Source organism: Podarcis raffonei, chromosome 12, assembly GCF_027172205.1.
Source record: "Podarcis raffonei isolate rPodRaf1 chromosome 12, rPodRaf1.pri, whole genome shotgun sequence".
In the NCBI taxonomy this organism is placed as follows: Eukaryota; Metazoa; Chordata; class Lepidosauria; order Squamata; family Lacertidae; genus Podarcis; species Podarcis raffonei.
Genome location: NC_070613.1, coordinates 17963085 through 17987261, shown reverse-complemented (window position 1 = coordinate 17987261; position 24177 = coordinate 17963085). Strand labels below are relative to the sequence as shown.

Sequence of the window (24177 nt, the reverse complement as noted above, 5' to 3'; positions counted from 1 at the left end):
TCAGCGTGGCACCAGGCATATTCCAGAATCTAATGGACTCTCTACTTAAAGGGATTCCTGGCGTTACCCCCTTCTTCGATGATGTGTTGATTGCCGGGCCCACACCAGAGGAGTTTGAGGACCGCCTCCGCACCGTTCTGCACCGTTTCCAGACGGCGGGTCTCAAGGTGAAGCGGGAAAAATGTCTACTAGGAGTGCCTCAGGTGGACTTTCTGGGATTTATGGTGGACGCAGAAGGGGTCCACCCGACTGGGGACAAGGTACGGGCCATTTGTGATGCCCCAGCGCCCAAGAACAAGACTGAACTTCAGGCCTTCTTGGGACTATTGAACTTTTACCATTCCTTCCTTCCCCACAAGTCGGCGGTAGCGGAGCCCCTACACAGACTCCTGGACAAGCGGGCCCCTTGGGTGTGGGGCCAGCGCCAGGAGGCCGCATTCCAGGCAGTCAAGGACTTGCTTGTCTCAAACTCGGTCTTGGCACACTTCGACGAGAGGCTGCCGGTGGTGCTAGCATGCGATGCCTCGCCCTATGGAATTGGCGCTGTCCTGGGACACCAACTCCCGGATGGAAGAGAGGTACCGGTGGCATACTTTTCCCAGACACTCAACGCAACCGAGCGGAACTACTCGCAAATCGACAAGGAGGGTCTGGCAATCGTGAAGGGAGTAAAAAAATTCCATGATTTCTTGTACGGGCGGCCCTTCACCGTGGTGACTGACCACAAGCCGTTGCTTGGCTTATTTGCCCCTGAAAAGCAGACCCCCCAAGTGCTGTCTCCTCGCGTCCTCAGGTGGTCAATTTTCCTTGCCAGCTACCAGTATGCACTGATTCACCGTCCAGGGAAGGCGATGGGCCATGCGGATGCCCTCAGCAGGCTACCACTACCGGAAACAGGCCCCGACCCAGCACCTGCACAAGAGGTTATGAGCCTGGAGCTGCTTCCCGACCGCCCCATTCAGGCACAAGAAGTTGCACACCATTCCAAGAAAGATAGGGTCATCTCCCGGGTCCTGGACTGGGTGTGGAGGGGATGGCCCAGCAGCAGCCCCGGGCCAGAATTCGCCGGCTACACAACCCGCAAACATGAACTGTCGGCCCACAAGGGGTGCCTGTTATGGGGAAGCAGGGTCGTTGTTCCCCAGCCCCTCCGCAAAAGGGTCCTCACAGCCCTACACGAGACACACCCAGGGGTAGTAAGAATGAAGGCCCTTGCCAGGAGTTATGTGTGGTGGCCGGGGATCGACGGAGAGATAGAGGCCTGGGTCAAACACTGCCAGGCCTGCCAAGAATCCCGCCCAGATCCCCCAAGGGCCCCAGTCCAGTCCTGGGAGTCCGCCCGGGCACCATGGTCACGCCTGCATGTGGACTTCGCTGGCCCCTTTCAGGGGAAAACATTCTTCATAGTGGTGGACTCCTACACCAAATGGCTGGAAGTCGCACTGGTACCGTCCACTTCTACGTCCGCAGCCATCTGGGTACTACGCAGGCTGTTTGCAACCCACGGGCTCCCTGACACTCTCGTCTCAGACAACGGGACTGCATTTACGTCAGGAGAATTCCAAACCTTCACAGCGCAGAACGCCATCCGCCACATCCGTTCGGCGCCATTCCATCCTGCCACCAATGGCCAAGCAGAACGCATGGTGCGGACCACCAAGGACACCCTTCGCCGCATGACGCAAGGGGATTGGGAGTACCGCCTTGCCACATTCCTTCTAGCACAGCACAGCACCCCCAGCTCAACGACTGGCCGGAGCCCCGCTGAACTACTAATGGGTCGGCGCCTTGCAATCAGATTGGACCGCCTTCACCCCGATAGAGCTCAGGATGAGGTAGTGGTGGGGGAAGGCAGGAACCCCCGGACCTTCGAGGCCCAGGACCCAGTGTACGCAAAGAATTTTGGGGCAGGCCCAGCATGGGTACCCGCCACAGTCACCAGGGTCACTGGCCCCGTGTCGTACGAGGTGCTAACAGATGGGGGGCAATGCTGGCGCCGCCACTGCGACCAGATACGGCGACGATTCCCGGGAGAAAACCAGGAGGAGGAAAGGTCAGAGGAGTCCCAAGGGAACAGAGGGGCAGTGAGGCCCATAGAGCACGAGGGGCCAGCAGGAGAGGCAGAATCAGTAAATACAGAGAGGACCTGCGAGGCCGAAAGGACACCGGAACCAGAACCACGACTGAGCGAGCCGGTTGCGCCAGACCAAATAGCCCCATCACAGCCAGCATCCTTGGAACACGAGCCAGAACCTGAACCCCGGACCAGGGAACACCCCAGGCCGCAACGCACACGTAGGCCGCCGGCGTACCTCGAGGACTATGAATGCGACCTCCCGGGCAGGACTGGAACTTAGAGGGGAGGGGTGTTATGTACTGAGCTGAATAGGATCCAAACTGCAGCAGTCTGATTGGTCCTAGAACAATAGGATCCAAAAGGCAGCAGTCTGATTGGTCCTAGAACAATAGGATTCAGAATGCAGCAGTCTGATTGGTCCTAGAACAATGCAGCAGTATGATTGGTTGGCAGGAACTACCCAATCATGCTCCAGATAGAAGTGAATCCACAACCTGATTGGCTTACAGTAGAATTCCGGAATTAGCCAATCATGTGCAGCCCATTGTGTAAATAATGTATATAAAGCAGATACTTTGAGGGGACATTCATTCATTCCTCCTCACCACTACGAGCTGAATAAAGAGCATGAAATCACTTCGCGACTCTGAGTATATTTCACAAGGGCACCAACTGGTCTCCATCCATAGATTTCTTGGGTACTTATGTCCTTAGAATGAATACTAGTGCCATGGAAAGTTGCATTTCCTAAGTTCCCTATCACCTAGGACACTCCTTTTGCAGCATTCAATACACCAAAGAGAGATAGAGACCAATGTTCTTAAATTTAGAAGAACTTAAAGGGGGGGTAGAGGGAGAAAGATTATTATAGGATGGAGGAGTTTGAATTCTTAGAAAGAAAAATTAATTTTAGTCGCATCGTTGCTTGAAGTCTTGAGTAAAGACAACTGCCTTATACCAAGTCAGACCAATTGTCTATCCTGCCTGGCAGTGGCTCTCCTGGATTTCAGGCAGGGTTTTCTCCCAGTCCTAACTGGAGATGTTGAAATACTGAACAATGATTTGGTCAAAAAAAAAAAAAAAGGCAGCTTTATACAATCAACATTTGGTACACCCACAAAGGCAATTATTGTGGAAACATTTGTGCACAGTCTATATACTATGATAATTTTCTTTAAGATACATTGTACAACAGGGATTCTCTGAATTGCCTTGCTAAATTAATAACTGTGGGGTGTCTCTCCCATGTAGCTATAATATTAGAACAACCACATTTTTGCCCTTACAGATTCTTCATTTCCAAATCATAGCATTCATACATCCTGTTCTAGATTAATTGTAAATGCTCTGCGATAGGGGAAAAAATGTTCATGTAGTGTGACAAACAGCAAGCTTTCCAACAGGCACACAAAAGTGCAAAAGACAGAGAATAATCAGTTGTCTATAGGCACTCAAGCAAAGTACATGCAACAGTTTATAATCTGCATTTGCTGTCACCCATGATTTGAAAACATTAGTTCCCATATTAATGTGGAAATCCAATTTGGAGACCACTGCTAAAAGGAAATGTCCATGTGAAATGTAGTAGAAGCTTATTTTCCTGTGCTCCACTTCAAGCCACACATGTCTGACAGCAAGTCTTCACATTATTTGCTCATATTCACCTAATGTGCCATAGCCACTTAAAAAAAAAAAAAATAAAATACGCACCAGTTCTCTTGGATGGAATGCTTCTTCCTGGCGGAAAATGATAAGGCTTACACTCCCTCCCATCCTGGTGCTTCTCAGCAGGGAAACAACTTCTTCTTGGGTTTTTCCTGTTAAATCAACTCCATTTACCTGCAATGGGGAGGAAAAAGGATTTTGAATTACCCTGTGTGCAACAGGTGAAGATTGTTGTGATAAACCAGAGCAGCACAGTATCCTGGTTCAGATACCTTCAGAAGTCTGCATGCACACGAAAGCTCATACCAGTAACAAACTTAGTTGGTCTCTAAGGTGCTACTGGAAGGAATTTTTTTATTTTGTTTCAACTACGGCAGACCAACATGGCTTCCTACCTGTAACTAGATGTCAAAGTTCCCAATAACATGTTTGGGTCTGCGTTATCTTGTACCTTATTACACTAATAAATTTTAAAACACTCGATTTTTCCACAAAAGGTTATCCAATTTTCTAGGTGAAAAGCAACACACACACACAAGGCTTGGCTGCTCTCACTGGTAATTTTAACTCTTCAGTGACCTAACAAACAAGTTACAGTTCAGCTGTAACTATGATTCATCAACTATGGTTTGTGTTAACAATTGCTTAGTCTTTTGCGCAAACCAGGACACCGTAAGCTAGAACTAGGTGACATATTCTGTCTTAGGGAAAAGTCATGCCTGTGTTTGGGACTGAAATTTGGAGAAAGCCCACTGGCTTCTCCAGCTGCACACAACACAGGAAAAAAACTGCAGGATTATTCCTGAGCAGCAAATACAGATACAGAGCCCTGCAATGTTTGTTCAGGCAGGCAGAAAGAGAACAACATTGTGGCAACTCCAGCTCTGCTTTTTAATTCACCCCCTCTCCCCATTCTTCTCTCTCTCTCTCACTCTCTCTGGGGGCAGTGTGAACAGCCATTGTGTTCCCCTATCAAGAAGAGCAATTAGTGGAGAGTGGCACTACCTTGGACCTGGCCTCCAAGCACCAGTGTTGCTGCCACATGCCAGGGCAGTGTATTGTTGAAGTTGTGCAGATGCTGGCACGTTAGTAGAACCAATCAAGCACTGCTGCCGGTGTGACCACATTGCTCTATCCTCACAGCTCTTTCGCCCCAGTATATGGCAAGAAGGCAGTGCTGGTCCACTGTGGTGCCCTTCCCTGCCAGCCACTTCTGCCTTCTGCCATAGTTTGGGGCTGAAACTGTGATGCACTCAGAAGCTGCTACTCTGGTAAACAGCCTGAAAGGCACTTACATTGGTAAACACTGGGAGCTACGTTCAGAAACAGCACAAATGACTTATGTGCAGAGCAATTCAGTGGTTTGTTTGTGGCATTTAAATAGCAATACACACAAGTCTTAAAAATCAGCATTTTCTTACATATGAGAACAGGCCCAGGCCCAGGCAATGACGATCCACTTCCAAAGGCAACACAACCACAGAACTTATCTAGATATGATCAGGGTGCCTGAATTTGGAAAACAAATTGCAACTCTGCAAATAACATCCCAATACGAGTTGGATGCCAAGATAAGTGTGCTTGCTTGTCTGCAATATATCCAAGCACACCCAGGAGCATGTGAAGCCCTGACAGATAAGTGAAACTGGGATACTGAATTGAAACTGACCAGACATGATAGAAAACATCAGGGAGGCTTTTCGTTTGTAAGGACGTAGCAGAGTTAAGAAAGCAAGAGGCTCAGTTAGTAGAAAGGCACAAAATAAATGTGGGTAGAAGTCAGCATAATGAACATACATACATCAGAAAATACTAAAAGATACAGCTGAAGAAGAAGCAGAGGAAGGAGGCGGAGCTTGAGATCCACTGACATTTATCTGTGAGAACTCGCTGCGGGCAAGTGATATCCCAGGAGACTCACTGAGGACAAGTAATGTCCCAGGAAAGCAAACATGGTTCTTTGTTGTGGCTGCTGCTGAAAAGTGTAACAGAAAACCCAGAAAATTACAAAGAACCAGTCACCTTGACTTCAGTGCTCAGCAAGTTATTATAACAGCAATCAAAGGAGGCAACAAGAAGCTGTCAGGCTAAGCTTATTTTCACCTTTGGATTGAAAAAAAGGAAGAAACTACTTTAGAAGATAAGTGCTATGCACTGGAAGTAACTATCTTTAATTCAGTAAAAGTGATGGCAATATTCAGCAGTATGGATTTGGAGCCATGTGGATCATCTAGAATCATAGAACTGTAGAGTTGAGGTGGACTTGGATGGCTGCAGAAGAGGATTAGACAAATGCACGGATAAGGCTCTCAGTGGCTACTAACCACAATGGATATGTTCTGCCTCCACTGTTGGAAGCAGTTTGCCTCTGAATACCACTTGATAGTAATCACAAGTGGGGAGTGCAGTGCTGACCTCAGATCCTACTTGTAGGTTTCCCATATGCATCTATTTGGCCCTTGGCAGAACAGAATGGTGGACTAGATGGACCTTTCACCTGCTCTTCTTAGGTGGGGCACAAGGTACAAGGCAGTAGCACAGCTTAGTTCATGAGACTCAATGTAAGACTAAATACTCATTATTCTCCCCCCCCCCCATTTTTTTTTTATGTTGTTTAGGAAGATTATCTGACATGAGAGATTTTTCAAAGTCCAAACGGTCATACATCAAGGAAACCTAAAATACACAATTTTCAGCTGCTGGGCAGCAGTGTCAGGCTGCATAGCTCCTATGGTTTATTCCAACTCTAAGCTCTCAATATGAAGGCAATGGAGTAGTGAAAGCATCATGAGTTCATAATGTGACAACAGTATTAGAGGACTGCATTAGGAACCGTTGTATTTTCCCTTACAGATCATAAGGCAAAGTGGCAGGCTCTCTGGAGCAGTACAAAATCTATAGTGAAAATACATAGAGAAATGTGTAAATGCATTTCCCACTTTTTGCTTAAACATTCTTAAATAGAATAGCGTGGGAGGAGGCTGCCATTTCTTATCCCTCCTTAGAAATTACAAAAGAAATGGAGCATACAGGAGATGCTTGGCCACCAAGAAAAAAGAAGACGGTTTGCATGACATTAGCAGGGTAATTTTATTAACCCTCACAGTCTTTCAGCCCATATTCCTCCTCGGCCTCACTTATCAGGAGCATTTTACATGTTAGACTGCAAACTTTGTTAAGTTAAGTCGTATTCATAACTTTGCATCATTCTGAGAGGAAAGTGAGTAAATAATGGGCATGGCAGTTAAGACTATTTTTTCTACACGGCATGAGTACCAGCACAAATCAGGATTTTTTTTTTAAAAAAAAACCTATGAAGGGACAGCGAGTCCTTATGTTTCTTCATGTCTCATGTTTTGTTGCTGCTTGTATATTTAACAGATATATATTTGTAGCACAAACTCTCTATGATAATACTCCCAAAATGGTTTCCTATCTTGTCAATCTGTACTGAAGGGAAGAGAAAGGTCAAGATTTAGAGAACTGCAGAGGTGCCTGAAAAAACTGAGTCTGACGTGGTTTCTTCTCAGGTTTTTTGATAGAAGGCAGAACCTTCTTCTTATCCCTGGTCTCTGGGCTTCCAGAGATTCCTCAACGAGTTTGGACCCTGAGCCTGAAGAAAAGTTTCAGAATCATTGGGGGAGCTCTCCATAGTCAACCTCATCTGACCCAGAGAATCACTAGGGGCCCCTTGCCTGGATCCTCCAAGGGAGTGTGCATAGACTCTCTCCTCTTCGCCATCGCCGTGAGGGGAAAGTTAATCATTTTGGGTGCACAGGTGCAATGCAAAATGCAGGAAGGCCTAACACAACTTCACCCACTGTTGCCTTTCTTCAAAACTCCCAATTAATCATCAAGGAATAAGATAGAGGCCCAACTCAGCCCAATGAGTCAGGGAGTGAGCACAGAGAACATGAAAGCCACTAAACTCCCAGATGCAGAAGTCAGGTCTCAAGCTGTTGGGGCCTCCAGAAGAACTGCTGAGGAGAAATATAAAATGGCACTCCTGCTCTCCAAAACAAGGGGGGAAATGCAATCTCCTGTCCCTGTTGCTTCTGTGACATCCTTAGGTGGTTGTCTGGCATTCAGGCCCAGAACCCAACCACCTACTACATTCTCCCCTTTCCCAGAATGGCAGGGAAGGAGAGAAAATATGATGAAAAACAAAGGGGGGTAATGGAAAACAAAAACTAAAGAGAGGACAACTGAGATTGTACACAAAATCCACTGAAACAAGTACTCAGACAAGTGCTTCTCACGGGGAGAGCCAACTGCCCCTAGCATCTAAAGAGATGGGATGACTCCCCCTGCCCCGGAGAGGGAACAAGAATCTGAAGATCCTGCCTGTGTCCAGCAGGGGGAGTTATCCTTATCAGGAATGTTGCCCCCCTCCATCTGGTAAAAAATGCTTTGGAAAAATGCAACTGTTATATAAATAATTAGCCAAGGTTACTCATATCTGCCTTCCTAGAGAGATAACAAATGGAGTTGAAGAAATTAGTGAAATTTACACCACTTGTGAATTTGCAGTGCAAATTTCATTGAAAGCATTGGTCAGCCTCAGGAAATTTGTGATGAAAACAACAACAACTAGGATCTCACCTCCAGGATCTGAGGAACAGTTCTTTCACAGATCAGTGAGAAAGAAGGTATTCTGAACCAACTAAAGAGCATCCATTCTTACTTCCCTTTCCTCTCATTGCTTCCTCACTCTTCTCCCCTTTCTTTTGCTCCATTTGAGACTGTGATTTCTAATCTACACATTCCAATAGAATTGCCCATATCCTCCTCCTTTGTTTTGACTGTATATTTATCCCCACAAGACAAAAACTTGGATGAGGTTAAAGCAGAGAACAATTCACTGGGGGAAAGGTAGAAACATTACAATGAATGCTGTAGATATCTGAAGCCAAACAATTACAAAACTCATTAAACTAAAAAATAACCTTGAAAGAGCTCCAAATAGGTTAAATATACACTATTCAAGAAATCCAAACAATTCTAGGTCTTTCCTATAGCAATATCAGATAATAAAAATAGCATTAGAAAAAATGTATTGCAATCTTACATTCCCCCCCTTCCAATTTTATTAGATTTCTATATTTTTACCCTTTGGTGTGGTACTTTGGTACATACTAATTATTATTAGCTACACTCCTTCAGTCAAGAAGTTGTAATAAATTTAACAATTTACTTAAGTTACATACTTTTTATCTACACAGATTTCCCATAAACCTTCTGCTTCCTAAATTCTGGTGTCTATGTACCAGCCTCCTGTACTCTCCCAATCTCATGCTAGTACATATGTATGTTCTCAAAGGACTGACACCAAGCACCCCAACAAAGGCAGATCTATAGGCGCAAAGCTTATGAGGTGTTGTAACTATGACATCCCACATAAGGCGAGAGGCTGGGGGGAGCCAGATTTTGGCATTGCACAGGGTGCCACTGAAATTTGAGGTTCCAAGTTCTGCTACTGATCCCAATAACCCTTATATGCATGTCTGATGCTGCACTCATCATTCTTTAATATGGAGCAGGCAGGGACATCTCCAATTTGTGTGACAATATAGAGCAGCCAGCACCAACTTGGGGCCCTCTAAATGCTTTGGCCTTTAACTCCCATCAGCCATAGCCAGCATGGCTATGATAGTTAGGACTGATGGGAGTTGTAGTCCAAAAATCTGATGTTGTGTAGATAGGAAACTGCTCTATGTCAGTATGAATATATTTTGCTGAAAAGGCTGCAATGAATCAGCCTTTAGGAAGGATACCGTTGCAGGTGGCGGGGAGACATTACATGAGAAAGAATAAGTTACAGCACTGTATAGATTTATATTGGAAGTGCAGCCTTATCCCTTATCCCAAATAACTTGTGATACTACACTGTTCATTTTGTTTACTGAAATAGAGCCACAATAAAAAACTTAAGCACACGAACAAAGCAATAGATGCCATATCCAATTATTCTCTCCCAAGTCAAAACTGAGCCATCCAACAAAATAACAAACTTTCAAGATGAGACTGCTTTTTGCAAAGCGAGTGAAGCTGCTACCTGGAATATGATTGTTTATTAATATTGTTATTCAGAAAGCACGAAGACCAGAAGACAATGCCCTGGGAAACTGGCAGCAAAGCAGTAGAAAATTCATTGAAATGATATACAAAAGCAGGCAATCTGCTGAAAGGACTAATAGAACTCCCTAACAGCTTTGCAACATTTCATCACCTCAATGAGTCGGTCACCAGCCTTTAATCTTCCATCTTGAATAGCTGCACCTCTTGGTAGGATGTTTTTCACGTAAATTGGAGCTGAGCCGCCAATTGGAACATCTCTAGAAGTGATGCTAAATCCTAGGCCTTCTGTACCTGCAAAAATGATTTTAAAATGCTGTAAGTTTCCTAAATCCATCTGTGTATGATTATATATCTATATCTATATATCTATTCACATCAAACCACTCTCTGGCTCTCCCCCCTCCCTGCCTAATATTTTTTAACCACTAACAAATACTTAGAAGAAATATTATACCATCAGTACAATTAAATTCACAGTTATTTGCATGCAATGCACATTACACAGAGACTTGCACAAATATGGCGTGAATTTTAATCTGTTTTGGTATTTTAACTTCTTGTAAGTGTTAATGTACAGTCATACCTTGGTTCGTGAACAGAATGCATTCCAGGAGTCCGTTCGACTCCCAGAATGGTTCAGAAACCAAGGTGTGGCTTCCGAATGGCTGCAGGGGCATCTGCAGCCAATCAGAAGCTGTGGAAGCTGCGCCGGATGTTCAGCTTCCAAAAATCGTTCAGAAACCGGAACACTCACCGAAACATACAAGTTCCGAGGCGTTCGGCAACCAAGGTATGACTGTATTGTATTTTTGTGATTTTATGGTTTTATCTTCTTGAAAACCTCTTTGCTTTTTACAGTCAAGTGGGATACAGACTTTCAAGCTTTAACTTCAAACACACATAAATGATGTTGTAAAGCTTTATTTTGCCAATCTTAAACCTCCCCATCTTTAAGAAGTGGCTACAATGAAACAGAACAAATTGTAAAATCTCTGCTACTACATTTTACAACTAAAAAGCTTACTGGTTAAGTCCTGTCTTTAAGGATAATTCACACAAAAGCAGATAAAAAATCAACAAGTTAAAACAAATTTTATTCATAGCAGCTAGACTAAAAATAATCAAACAAAGGAAAAACTTAGGGGACATTCTAACGAATGAATGGTATCAGAAAATAAGGTCTATTGCTTTAATGGGGAAATTATCTCTGCAACTAAAAGGCAGGAAACCCTAACAAAAACTAAAGATAAATTCCAGACGTTCTGGTGACCACTCCAGTAAAACATGCAGCAATTTATAAAAGCCATCCTATTGATATGATAGCCACACAATTAATACATAAAAACTGATACCACCCTAAGAAGTGATCTGGATATACCCATTCAGACATACCCATATTTATGTCAACCCTTATCAACAGGCATTAAATTTTATTTTATTTTTAAATCACAGCATAAGAACATGTTCTTAAATATAAGATAAACACTTAAATACATCATGATACTATCTGTCAGGACTGGAAAAGGCTTGCTTTACAGCAACTTTTTGCCGAAAACACACCATTAAAGCAGCTAGAAAGCTGCCTTATATTGTCAATCCACTTAGCTCAGTATTGTCTAGGCACTGAATTGGCAGCCATTATTCAGGGTCTCAAACAGGGCTGTTTCGCAGCCCGAACTGAAGATGCTGGGGCTTAAACCTGTACTTTTCTGCAGGCAAAGTATGTGCTATACCACTAACTACAAGCATCTCCAGAAGTAAAAAAAGGAAGTTGCTATTTGAGTGTGCGCGAAGCAAATTACAGTGGTGCCTCGCAAGACGAAAAGAATCCGTTCCACGATTCTCTTCGTCTAGCGGTTTTTCGTCTTGCAAAGCAAGCCTATTGGCAGCTTAGCGGATTAGCGCTACAGCGGTCTAGCGGCTTTTCGCGATCAGCTGTTAAGCGGCTTATCAGCGGAACAGCTGATAAGCGGCTTAGCGGCTTAGGAAAAGGGGGGGGAGCGAAAAAAACCCGCGGGGACTCGCAAGATTTTTTCGTCTTGCGAAGCAACCCCATAGGGAAATTCGTTTTGCGAAGCGCCTCCAAAACGGAAAACCCTTTCGTCTAGCGGGTTTTCCGTCTTGCGAGGTGTTCGTCTTGCGGGGCACCACTGTAGTACCTCACCTGCCTGAGACTGAGGGAGTGCATGTTTATCAGGGATGGGGAACCTGCAACTGTCTGGATTATACTGGACTACAATTTGCATCAATCCTAGCCAGCATGGCCAATGGGCAGGAGTTAAATGTGCTGCAGGCCACCAATACCTAAAGGGCCAAAGGGTCCCTATCCCTCCCTGGTGTATATAGATTTTTGCATGAGACTCGAGCTTATGATGATCCACACACACACAAACCCCCAAGCCCAGTCCTTATGAGCAAGATACAGAAAACTATCTGGATGTAAACAATCCATAAGAGAAACTACAAGGATATTACTGATCTGATTATATTGCTGTTCCATTTTTACTTAAAATTACTTTCTCATCTCGGCAGTTCCCAAGGTATTTTATAAATAGTATTAAAACCTCTTCTGCCTCTGGAGCAGAAGATTTTTTTTTGCATGTTTGAAATTCATAGTTTTGATAGATTTTGTGCTATTCCAGAGGCAGAGAGGTTTTCATACTATTTATTAAATACCTTGGGAGCTGCTGAGATGAGGAAGTAAGTTTAAGTCCAGGAGCCTTACAATAATTTCAGAATAATAGCCTAGTAGTTCTCCTAGAAGCTTCCTAGTACATCTCCTGTGCAAGGATGGAAAATATGTAGCCTTCCAGATGTTTTGGACTACAACTCCCATCAAGTCCAATGGTCAGTGATGATGGGAGTTTAGCCCTACAACATTTGAAGGGCTGTATCTTGCCCATTGATGACCTATGGGTTTACTGACATTCATATAAAGAGATAGCATGCAAATGCCATAATCACTATACTAGGAAATAGGTTTCAAAGGACATAAAAGTAAGGCTTCTCTGGATCCTGTTATATATAATAACCAAACAAACTGACAAGGTATGCCACTCTGAATTGCCTGGATGAAGAGTTCCCCAGAAAAGAGCCAGTATGGAATAGTGGTTAGAGCAAAGCTTTCTAAACTGTGTGTTGTGACACATTAGTGTATCAGCTGCATTGTGTAGATGTGCCGCACAAACACTCCCCACACTCCTCCCGGGGCTAGAAAGGGGTTAGTTTAAACTCTGGTTTGCTAGTAAAACTGAACTACTGTGTCGTGAAATGATGCAAGTCTAAAAAGTGTGTCACCAACATGAAAAGCTTGGAAAGCTTTGGGTGTTGAACTGGAACTGGGAAGGCACAGGTTAAAATTCCTGCCCAGGAATGAAGTTGACTGGGTGACCTTGGATCAGTCATGATGCTCTCCCAGCCCAACCTACATCTCAGGGTTGTTATTGTGAGGATAAAATGAGGAAGGAGGAAAACTCTTATTCTACACCAATATTACATTACCTGCAGTGTTGGAGGAGGGGAGTGAGGAGGACGTGTGCATCAAGTTGCACCAGAGATGATGGATGGACAGATTGAATAAATATGAACATACTGAACATAAGGGGCTATTTCCAAATACCTGGGTCCATAATACTGCTTTCAGAATAATTCCCGTGAAGCCATATGTATGTACTTCTTGGAAAAGAGAGTGAGCAACTAGATTTCTGTCCAATCCTGTGTCAGTATGGGGAAAGAATTATAGCTTACAAAACCAGCACATCACTTATAAGGCAGAAACCTTCTCACCAGCCAGCTAATTTTCTATGTGTGGGGGGGAAGGGGAGAAGCTTTGGGGTTTGTTTCTTGTGTTTTTAGTGCAGGGAAATATTCAGATCTGCACCCTCCCTACCAACCCACAAGGTGGTAAAGTCTTAGGAGAACTGTACCAGATGATGTTTTAAATCAGAACTGGATATTATTTATCTTCTGATAATACTGATGTGGCTGCTAGGTAAATTGCTACTTGTACAAAGATATGCACACCATTTATACATTTTGCTAATTATTTGAACTTGTTAAAAAAAATCATAAATGTCATAGTTCCAGGGCATGGTCTGAGGACACAGGATGCAACCACCTTGCTCAAACTCCTGGATGGGAGGCCACCAGGAAACCCTATAGATGCTGTTGTGAGTTCAGTCATGGGGGAAAGCTGGGGCATAAATTAACTAAATAAATTGAGCTGGCACGAACCAAAAATAAAAATAAAAATAGTAAGTTTAGACCAGACAGTGTGTGCAACTGCTAATGCTGTTCAGATGCCAATCAGCTTTTAAAAATGGGTGCTCACTCAAAGATCCCCCTCCTCTTCACTTGAAAAACCACTGTGCTAATACCAGAAAGGAACTTTGCACGGTCTCCATCCATTAACTGATTATTATCACAGAGTGTTTTCATGTGGGGCAAGCTGGAGTCCCTCCAAGTCCCCATCTTCTTTTGACTTAAGTGCTTGCAACCAATAAAAAGTGACACGTTGTTGCAATTAGTGTTATTCACAGTCTTGTGTCTAATTAATTTTTGTTCCTGCTTTGTGTGCTAGGGCTTCCAAAAGCAGAGAGTACTGGCTGCTAACATGGCGAGACTAGTGTATTGATTGCTTAACACTCTGCAATTCCCTGACCATTTACACCCTCCCTCCTTCCGTTTTCCTGGTATTTACTATTTGTTAAGAACATAACAATTTGCTATGGGTAGGAGACAGCCTGGATTTTCCTCATGAAACTTTTCAGCAGGTTCCCACTTCGGTTTCTGTTGATGAAAGCTATCTTTATTTACTCACCCACCCCATACACAAGAGAGACAGAGAGAGGTGGGGGTCATCATGGAGTAAACAGCTTATTTTGGGCAGAGTGATTATAATTATTATTTCATTCTAAAGGCTTTCTAGATACAAGTGAAACTGAATAATAAGGCTGGTTAGAACATTTTTGAAAATCCAGTTCTACTTCCTCAAATCAAAATACTAACTGTATGAAAGCACTCTTTAAAAAACACCGTGTAGTCTTCAAACATTCTTTAAACGGCACTGGAGAATCCATGCTTGGCATCTATAGAAAGAACCTGAGTAAAGTTAAAGTGGCTAATCCTTCCCTCTGTCCCTGATGATCCTACTACCTGGAGTTAACACTAGATCATCCCTTGCCCCAACTGGTTCCGGATGGGAGTCTATTTACCGTATTTTTTGCTCTATAAGACTCACCTTTTCCCTCCTAAAAAGTAAGGGGAAACGCACGTCTTATGGAGCGAATGCAGGCTGTGCAGCCAGCACAGAAGCTAGAACAGCAAGAAGGATCGCTGCGCAGTAAAAGCAGCAATCCCTCTTGCTGTTCTGGCTTCTGAGATTCATAATATTTTTTTTTTCTCCTCCAAAAACTGGGTGCGTCTTGTGGTCTGGTGTGTCTTATAGAGCGGAAAATACAGTACTTTGCCTCTGAATACAAAGGAAGACCTTATCTGCATGCAAGTTCTCCATTCTCAGCTTTTAGTGGAATGTATAGAAAAAGCAAGGATCATCATCTTTAGATTTTTCATCCGCCAACCAGAAAGCTTTTAGCATAGTGTATGAAAAGTGCGCCACATTTGGCAAAGACATGACGGATGTAGGAATGCCACATAAAAATAGAGCAATGACAATGAGGATAGGTTGATGATTATGGACCCATTTGTATCCCTGCCTTTTTCTCTCCAACGAGGTGCCATTTTGCTCTGATTTAATGAATTGTTCATCAAACACAACTACTATTTGTCTGGTGTGCTTCATTAGGAATCCATTATACTGCCCCCTAAAAAAAACACACAACTATTTGGAAGGGAGAGAAACTAAGCACTGTACTGTCACATAGATCAAGAATATTTTTAAATTATACCCTTTTTGAAAGGATTAAGATTTGATTTTAAGATCCTTTTATATTGGAGATCCACACCTCTAGAATTCTGCATACACAATCACAGTAATTGTGTGCTGAAATGACCAGTTAGAAACCTGAACTGGTCACTGGAGAAAGAAATTACTGCAGCTGCATGCGCAATCAATGTAATTACACAAAGTATTCAGAATGCCTGTTTGCTGAAAAATTGAGAGAATTTGGGCCATCTTGCATAATCCACAGCAAAGGACGTGTCCTCTAGGCCCAGAAAGTACTTAGTCACATGCCTCCTGTTCTTTTATCAGTTTTCTCAGAAGAAAAATTAGCCAGCCCACGTTTCAACTCTGTAGCATTGTTGCTCCAACCTTGCACCGCCATTCACAAAATTTCAGCATTGCAGAGGTCATATGTAATAAGGTGAAGGATGAATAGCTTCCACGGCATCATGACAGGAGAGGTTAGTTTCTGAAGTTCTGTTGTATATCAGGCTGAGAATGGATGGAAACGATTCAACTGGCTGTTGGGTACAGCTGGAACAAAACAATGTTTCCAGCCTCCAGACCATGGTTAACAGATGGAGAGCATAATATGGTTTTAACATGTTTGTCTTGTGAATTGACGGCTCTCTTCCATGCTTTCCTTTAACAACAGAACGTCACTGTTAATGCTATCATTGCTGTTAATAGCCAAGGAGTGTAAAACCCACTTCAAGCCTTTCAGGCCCAGCCCTACCATTAGACAGAGCTACTCAGGGCAGCTGATTCTGGGTGCTATGAAAGGAAAAACGCAAATGATAAATGATTCACTTTCCTATTATTGTATTTATACTGCCAGGAAGTGTAAGGAGGTTTTTTTCTGCCTCTGGTGCCAAAATAACTTGGTTGGCCTTGAGTACTAAGTAAGCAAAGCAACAAAGGGATATTTATATATATATATATAAAATCTAAAATAGGAAATGTTACAATTTGCTATTGTTTGTACATAATCAAATAAATAAATAAATAAATAAATAAATAAATAAATAAATAAATAAATAAATAGTAAAATGCTTAAAATACAAAAGAGTCGGAGCACACTGTTGGCAAAATAATGTTATTATTGCAAGGCAGAGAAAAATAAATCTAATCAGCAATAAACATTGCAAATAACAATTCCAACTGCCAGGAACATTTCAACCCTTCAGTATTCTTCAGCAGCATGTAACCGTAAATTAGTGGATTAGCTGCTCCAGAGAAAAATAATAATCCAGGATTGTCTAAATCAGGAATCTTGTTTTGTCTTTTAAAATATTACATTTCCTTTACTCTATAGGCTGGTTCACATGTCAAATTAAACCACAGTCAAAATAAACTAGTGCACACTGCTGAAATCACAAAAACATCACTTCTCCCCTGCTGTTCCCATAAGGCCAGGAAACCAGCCATGGTCTGGCCTATCATATCATCCAAATCTGGGCTTGTGGGTTGTTTCTCTCAAAGCAAACCATGAGCAGAAGGAGAAGCTTGACTTAGCTATTGTACTTTGTTTCGAGAGAAATAAACCATTTGTTCAGATTCAGAGGACAAGTTGCGCTAGATTATGTCTGATTTCCACATAGTATGTAAGGAATAGAGGAGGAATGAACCTCTTGCCATTTTTTTAAAATAATATTTATTGCTTTTAAAGCTTACAAAAAAGGAACAGAAGAAAGAAAAGACAAAAAAGAAAAACAAGGGGGGGGGGAGACAATACAATACAATACAATATATAAACAATACAGAACACAACCTTAGCACATTAAACTAAACATTAAACTAAACAAAACCCTAACCCTAACCCTAAACAAAACAAAACAAAAACAATTTAAAAACATACATCACACCTTTTCCATACTCTATCTTTCATTCCCTTGTTTCATCGACCTCCTCTCACCTCCCTTTTTGTATTCCACTTCTATTAATTATTTCAGCAAATCCTTTCCATCTTTCTCTATTTTCTGTCATATTATAAATATCTTAACTTATTTTTAACCTTATTTTCCATTAAAACTAAAATACTTATATATGCTTAACTCCTTATAACATTTCTACTAAGGCCATAAAATTTCATTCCAACATTTTTCTATCACTCATTAATTTTACAGTATTTCTATAAATAAACTTTAAATTTTCCAATCTTCTTCCACCCTCTCTTCTCCCTGGTCTCGGATTCTGCCAGTCCTTTCCGTCAATTCCATATAGTCCATCAACCTGGAGATCTTATGTCCGAGGCTCTTAACTCTTTTCCAAGTCCCTTCTGCAGGTCTTCTTCATATTCTTTAATGCTAAAGAGCAGATCTCGGGGAGACTCCAACCTAACAGTGCTTTTATTCCTTCTCGACAGGTCAGCCAAATTTCCATAGTTAAAGTTAAGATCCATAAAGTGTTTCAGGACATGTTTCAAGATTCCTCCAAATCCAAAGGCCCCCAGAACTTCAATCTCCTCCTGACCCAAGTCCATGTCCCAAAAGTCCATTAATCCCTGCATAGAGGGATCTTTCCAACTTTCCTTCTCCAGTCCAAGCCGGGCTCCGATCCTCAAAATCTGACTTTTTCTAGATTCAATCATAAAAGGCCTCAACATATAGTCCTCAATTTGCTTCTGTAAGGCTGAGGATCCCGCTTGTATTACTTTAGGTTCAACAACAACAGCTTTCTCCTTCTCCTCCACAATTTGTCCTGCCAAAGTAGATTCCTGTACCAAGTCCTGAATAATTTCTGTGTTGGTGCTCACTTTTTGTCTCAAATTAATCGCTTTTTGTCCCAAGTTGTCAATTTTAGTAGTCATATCATCCGTCTTCTTGTGAAGCTGTTCCAACGAATAGCTTATCTTACATAATGCAGTCACTATGGCTTCTCCTGTCAACATTTTTAAATGGTCCAAGGTCAATCCCTGGTTCTCACAATTTCTTATCTTGCAGCTGGAGATTGCCCAGTTCCACTCCTGTAACAGTTTCAAAAGCTCCCTCTAGAGGGAAACAGTCTCCACTTGTATCAATCCTTTCAAGTACAACTCAAGCAATAAAGATAGTTTCAATTTTCAGTTACTTTTCCTCCTTTTTAAACGCAGAAGAGGACAATGGAAACAGTATATTTCTCTTATTTAGCTAGCTGTCAAATACGTTCTGTTCACAGTCAATGAACTCTCCCAAAACGTCACTCTTTCTGGCAGCCCGTTTCCAGGTTCAGAGCAGTGGTAATTTGATTTTTGACTCTCTCCTGCAGGCTTGCTAGGTCCAAAATTTCCCCCCTCTTCTCCTGCTTCCAAGGGGGGTTTGATAATTTTAACCGATGGAAATTTAATCCTTTGCCAAAGGCTTTTCGAGACTTTAGCTTGTAACGTCTTTGCTTCAATCTATTTACAAAAGAGGAAGGCGGACTTCCTGTTTAAAACCTTCCCCATTTCGGTGCCAAATTAAGGTATTTAAAGATCCAATTTTCTGTTCTACTCACGGGTAGTTGTTTCAAGTCCAATTGTCCACAGGAAAAAGTCAGCGCTCTCTGGCAACAGCAATGCGGCTTCACTCCGTGAAAGAAGCAGTCAATTTGAAGCACCGCGCCACTCACCCCACGTCGCTCCGAATCCCCAAAACAGGGTTTCCCTGTGAGTAGGGGAGGCGCAAAAGGTGCCAGCCGAATCCCAGGTTCACAAGCTTCTCCCGCCTGTGATTTCCGTGGGTCTCCGCCTTCGCCGTGGCGGTCAGACCCTGATTTCCACGGAGCAAGTTCCTCCCGATCAGAGGAGCTCAGCCATTGCCGGAGGCGCCAACCCGGAAGTCTGAACTTCTTGCCATTTCAGCAGTGCACATTTGGAACATTCCTCATTCATTGTAGAATAATAGTATATTTATACTATGGTTTAATGCAGTTGCAGTCAATGTGGTGCCCTCCATATATTGTTGGACTCCTAAGTCCCATCAACTCAAGCCAGCATGGACAGCTGTCAGGGATGACAGGAGCTGTAGTCAATATAAAGAATAAAGGGATTGTGTATATAATTTAATTAGAAGAACACAATTATGAATCATTCCACTTATGAGTTATTTTGTTCACATGTGTTCCAAAGTTTCTGTATATTATTTTTTTCCCTTTTATTTTCAAACGTTTGATTACATACAAGCAAAACTAAATTGTGTACAGCTACTGTTTCTAATTTCCATATTGCCTCTTGAAGACTACAAACATAAACTCAGGCTGCAAGATGTCTTGGTCTAGCCCTGCTTTGGTTAAAGAGGAAAATCTGTTTGCTGGTGTTGTCAACCTAACACTTCATCGTGACTAAAGGGAACCATAGAAGCAAGGGAGGAATGTGCTTGGGAAGAGAAAAGGGAAGGCTATGCAAGAGCCCCTGGCATTCAGTCTTTCCCTTGGCCATAACTAGGATACTGGGAACAGTGGCCCAGTTCACATGTCATAAGTAAATGGTTTTCTATGAACATGGAGATCACATCTATTCTGCTTCTCCACTAGCACAAGCAGGAGCAACAAAGCATTATCTCTATTTTAGCATTTGTCTAAACAAGAGATTGTGGTTTGTTTTAAGCCAGGGATCGTGGTTTTTTCCAGGAACAAATCTTGGCTTCAGATCATGGTTTGTTAGGAGAAGAATGAATCATGACCCATAGTTTGGACACAGTCTGAAGACAAGATTGTGGTTTGTTGCTCCCAACCACCTGCACTAAGAGAGGAGTGAAGCAGGAACCACTTGTGTGTTTATTGTAAAACATTAATTCTGGTGTTGAATATTCATAGTGGACCCACTGAACATAATGGACTTTAGTTAGTAATGACTAACTAAATCCACTGATTCTAATGAGTTTCTTTTCAGTGTGACTTAATCAGATGCAAACAATGCCGTCAAACTTCATGCTGCAACGTAGATTAATCTACGTGACACATTAAGGGGATCTTTTGTGCACAAAATTGGCTGCAGGAATTCAGTCTTGGTTTATAGGAACTACATATAAATGGCAAAACTGGCTAAACTGCAAAAGCCCAGTAACATTAGAACATCAGCAATAACCCCAAATCTGTATGCTAGACGTTCAAGCCCCGACCTTTAACAAAAGATAAATAGATATCAATTTTCATTTAGAAAAAGCCAACAAACATTCTGATCTGACAGAAGCATATTACTGACCTTCTCTTCTGACTTTATTAAACAACTAATTCCTATGAAAGATCAGGTTATTTGAAAATGCCAAAATGGCAATAAATATTAAGAAATCATAATGGAAGCAAGCACAATTACCGTAGGACTATCCCACTTTGTCATGTGAGAAGACATAGTTCACACAGCCTGCAAAAAGAACAGCTTTAATAAGGAAGACTTCTCTTTTCCCAAGTCTCTTCCTTCTATATCAGAGAGGAAGAATTTGCACACTCTAAATCATTATTCCAAACAGACTGGCTAAATAAGAAGAGAACTTCATGATAATGGCATATGTATGTGTATGTGCATTAATGTGCCCGCAAGGAAATTTTAATCTAATGACGGTAATTGGTGAAATAACTGCTGCCTGTTAGCTGAAAAGAAAGCACGTTTGTTAGGTTTCTGTAAAGCCTGTCATATTATAATATCCTTCATTAAAAATAATCAAAGACAATCAACATCTCCATTCTGCTCATATTTATAATAAACTACTTGGGGGTATACTTAAGCGCTCTGCTTCATTTGTTGCGCCACATGCATGCACTCAGCATAATCAAATGAGAACAGGCACAAGACATGTATCTTTCCATGGTGAACATTAACAATAAAAAGCAATTGATGTGAAGGGGAATCCTGTCTGCTCACATTGTACCAAATGTCACTGCAGAAGACACTTTTCAGATATTCCGTGGTATCATATGGAATATTAAACCTGGGATCTGAAGAGTCCCATCAGCATTAGCGTCAGCTACAATATTTGGGGGGACCTCCAGGACAAGATGATTTAGTGGGCCCACTTAACCTGGAATAGTTGAACTGCACAAACTCAAAATTCTCTGACGTTCGCTGTCCATTTTTCCTTCTTGGGTGCTCTGCATGAAGCAAGAGTGTAATGATGTTGGCATGGTCGACATTTAGTTAGAACAACCAACCTCAGCTTTTTTTTATTGGAAGAAGCAGACTTGAAACCAGTATTACCAAGGCTGTAACATCATGCTTATATTGCTGCCAAGATGTTAATGGTTAGACTGTTGTAAGATGCTGGAAGATGGTTGTGGGATTGGCCTTCAAAACAGTTCGGGAACACCAATCGACATAAAACAAAGTGAGCAGACCTCACAGATAGCTCATCATCTAACACCCATCTTGCAATATCTTTTCCCAGTAAAGTTTCCTGGTTCAATTCATCATGCTTGCTTTGACCTTGAAAACCCAAATGGGCTTAGGGCCTGGATACTTCATCTCAATGGGCATTTCGTTTGGTGGCTGCATTATAAGCAACTGCTAGATCAAGTGAGAAACTGGAAAAAATGCAAACGTACTAAATTGAATTCAACTGATGTAAATCTAATCTCTGCAATCAAGACGCAAACACCATATTTTGGCAGAGCATTAGGCACACTTAAAATGAATTCACTATAATGAGATTACATGTCATGTGCATAATTCCAGATTGGATTGTAGCCAGTATTCACTACTCTAATTAGACATTCACAATCTTAACTCCAATAATTGAGAAGACTTGATATTTTTTGAAGCAAATTTTGCAACTGAAATAAAGTAATGGGAAAATCAAATATAAAATTTATCTAATGTATACCCCAAATATTTAGTTTAAAAATACTTGCTATGTGTCAAACACAATTGAAAACCATGTTTTAACAAAATAAACCTTGAAGATTGTAACAATAAAAACATGGCAACCAAAACCATTTTAAAAAGCAGCATAAGAATAAAAATACAACATAATCAGGAATTGGGATACTCGTTCAAAAAGGTCATTTCCATGATTGCCACTCCTCTGACCTCAAAAGATAGGGTGCTCCAACAACGATCATACTGCATAGGCAAAATACATGGGAAAACATATCCAGGTAACCACCTCTTGAACAACAAAGTCATTTGAAAAAAATAGGTGTTCAAATAGTGTTTGTAAATTGACCACGGATAGCAAATCTGTTTAAAATCTGGAATATGCTTCCTAGGGCTGGCCCCAGTTACAGCAATCTAGCAGCTGCAAAATAAACAGTGGTTTTCTTTAAAGACAGTTTCACGTAACCACAATGTGGTAATTACGTTTCACTTTGTGCCAAAGAAATGAGCACTCTCCCTTACTGCTAAAAAACACTATTTTTGTCCACTACTTAGTGCTGCAAAGTACTGCAATTATATAAATGGTATGATCACTATTTCCATTGCTGACTGAGAAAAATCAGATGCCTGTGTAATGTCCCAGTGGTGTGTTTGTAGGCTTCTTCTTTATCTGTTCCATTAAATGTGAAAAATTCTTAAATCGTAATACTGACTGGGTTTATATTTATAAGCACAGCAATTCCTCACTCAGCTAGTAACAGGGTTTCTCCCGCCCCCCTCCAAGCATGTCATCTTAAGCTGATGGCCTTAAGTATTTTTGAAGGCGCATCAACAACAGAAGCAAACTGTCAACTCAACCTTATGTCATCCAAGTTTGTAGAGCTTAAAACCCAGTAACCAGAAACAAGCAATCTGGTAGTTCACATGAAGTTCACAGAAAATAGAACATAATCATAGAAGGAAAATAACATCACTGATCATTATTAAGCCACAGTAAGAGTCCCCTTTGATGTGTTCCATGTGAAAAAATCTCATAATAAAAATACAAAATGACTGGCACTAAATTTAACTATTACATGCAAATGTAAATAAATAAAAAATGCTTGCCAATAGCAACATAGAAGTGGCATTGAGAAGCTAGCTGATATTTCTTCATTGCAATGAAAAAAAAGACCTTACAGCTACATACTTAATAACTTATTTTCAGTTATTATGACAAATACACATTTCACCTTGTATTCATATATTCACACCTTGCAATTCAGATATGCTCACACATTAAAGGTCTGATTTAAAATGCTACACATTTACATCCTTGTGTCACAATCCACCTATCTGGGACTTAATAAGAACTCAGTTGAGAAATATTTGACCTAGACTCTTGGAAAAGATCGGTGCATACCACTGGAAACACATTAGCTAGGTTTTGTACGAGCACAGTGGAATTTCTGACCTTTTCTCTTTGACTCCTATCTCTTTGAAATTTCCTTTGGGTTCGAATTAATTTTACCAGGTGGCATGAGGGTAAAGCATGTTGAAGAAAATGCCAAGGTTCTAAAAGCGCCCCAGGGCCTCACATTACTAGCTGAATAGTACTTTGCATCTTGACCAATATTCTCAGCTTTGCTAGAGGTGTAAAGTACTTTTTATAGTCAATAAGCTTGATAATGGAGTCAAAACCATTTAAGG

General features: G+C 41.7%; 1 protein-coding gene across 5 annotated transcripts in view; it reads right to left on the bottom strand.

Moving 5' to 3' along the window:
* The window catches only part of PARD3 (par-3 family cell polarity regulator), a 542078-nt gene that overhangs the window by 219706 nt on the left and 298195 nt on the right, over window positions 1–24177 (bottom strand). For all 5 annotated transcript variants that reach the window (XM_053359113.1, XM_053359112.1, XM_053359111.1 and 2 more), the window contains exons 10-11: window positions 9972–10111; window positions 3788–3916 (exon numbers count right to left, since the gene is read on the bottom strand). In XM_053359113.1, the coding sequence (XP_053215088.1) occupies window positions 3788–3916; window positions 9972–10111 (269 nt within the window). The remainder of the gene's footprint in view (window positions 1–3787; window positions 3917–9971; window positions 10112–24177) is intronic.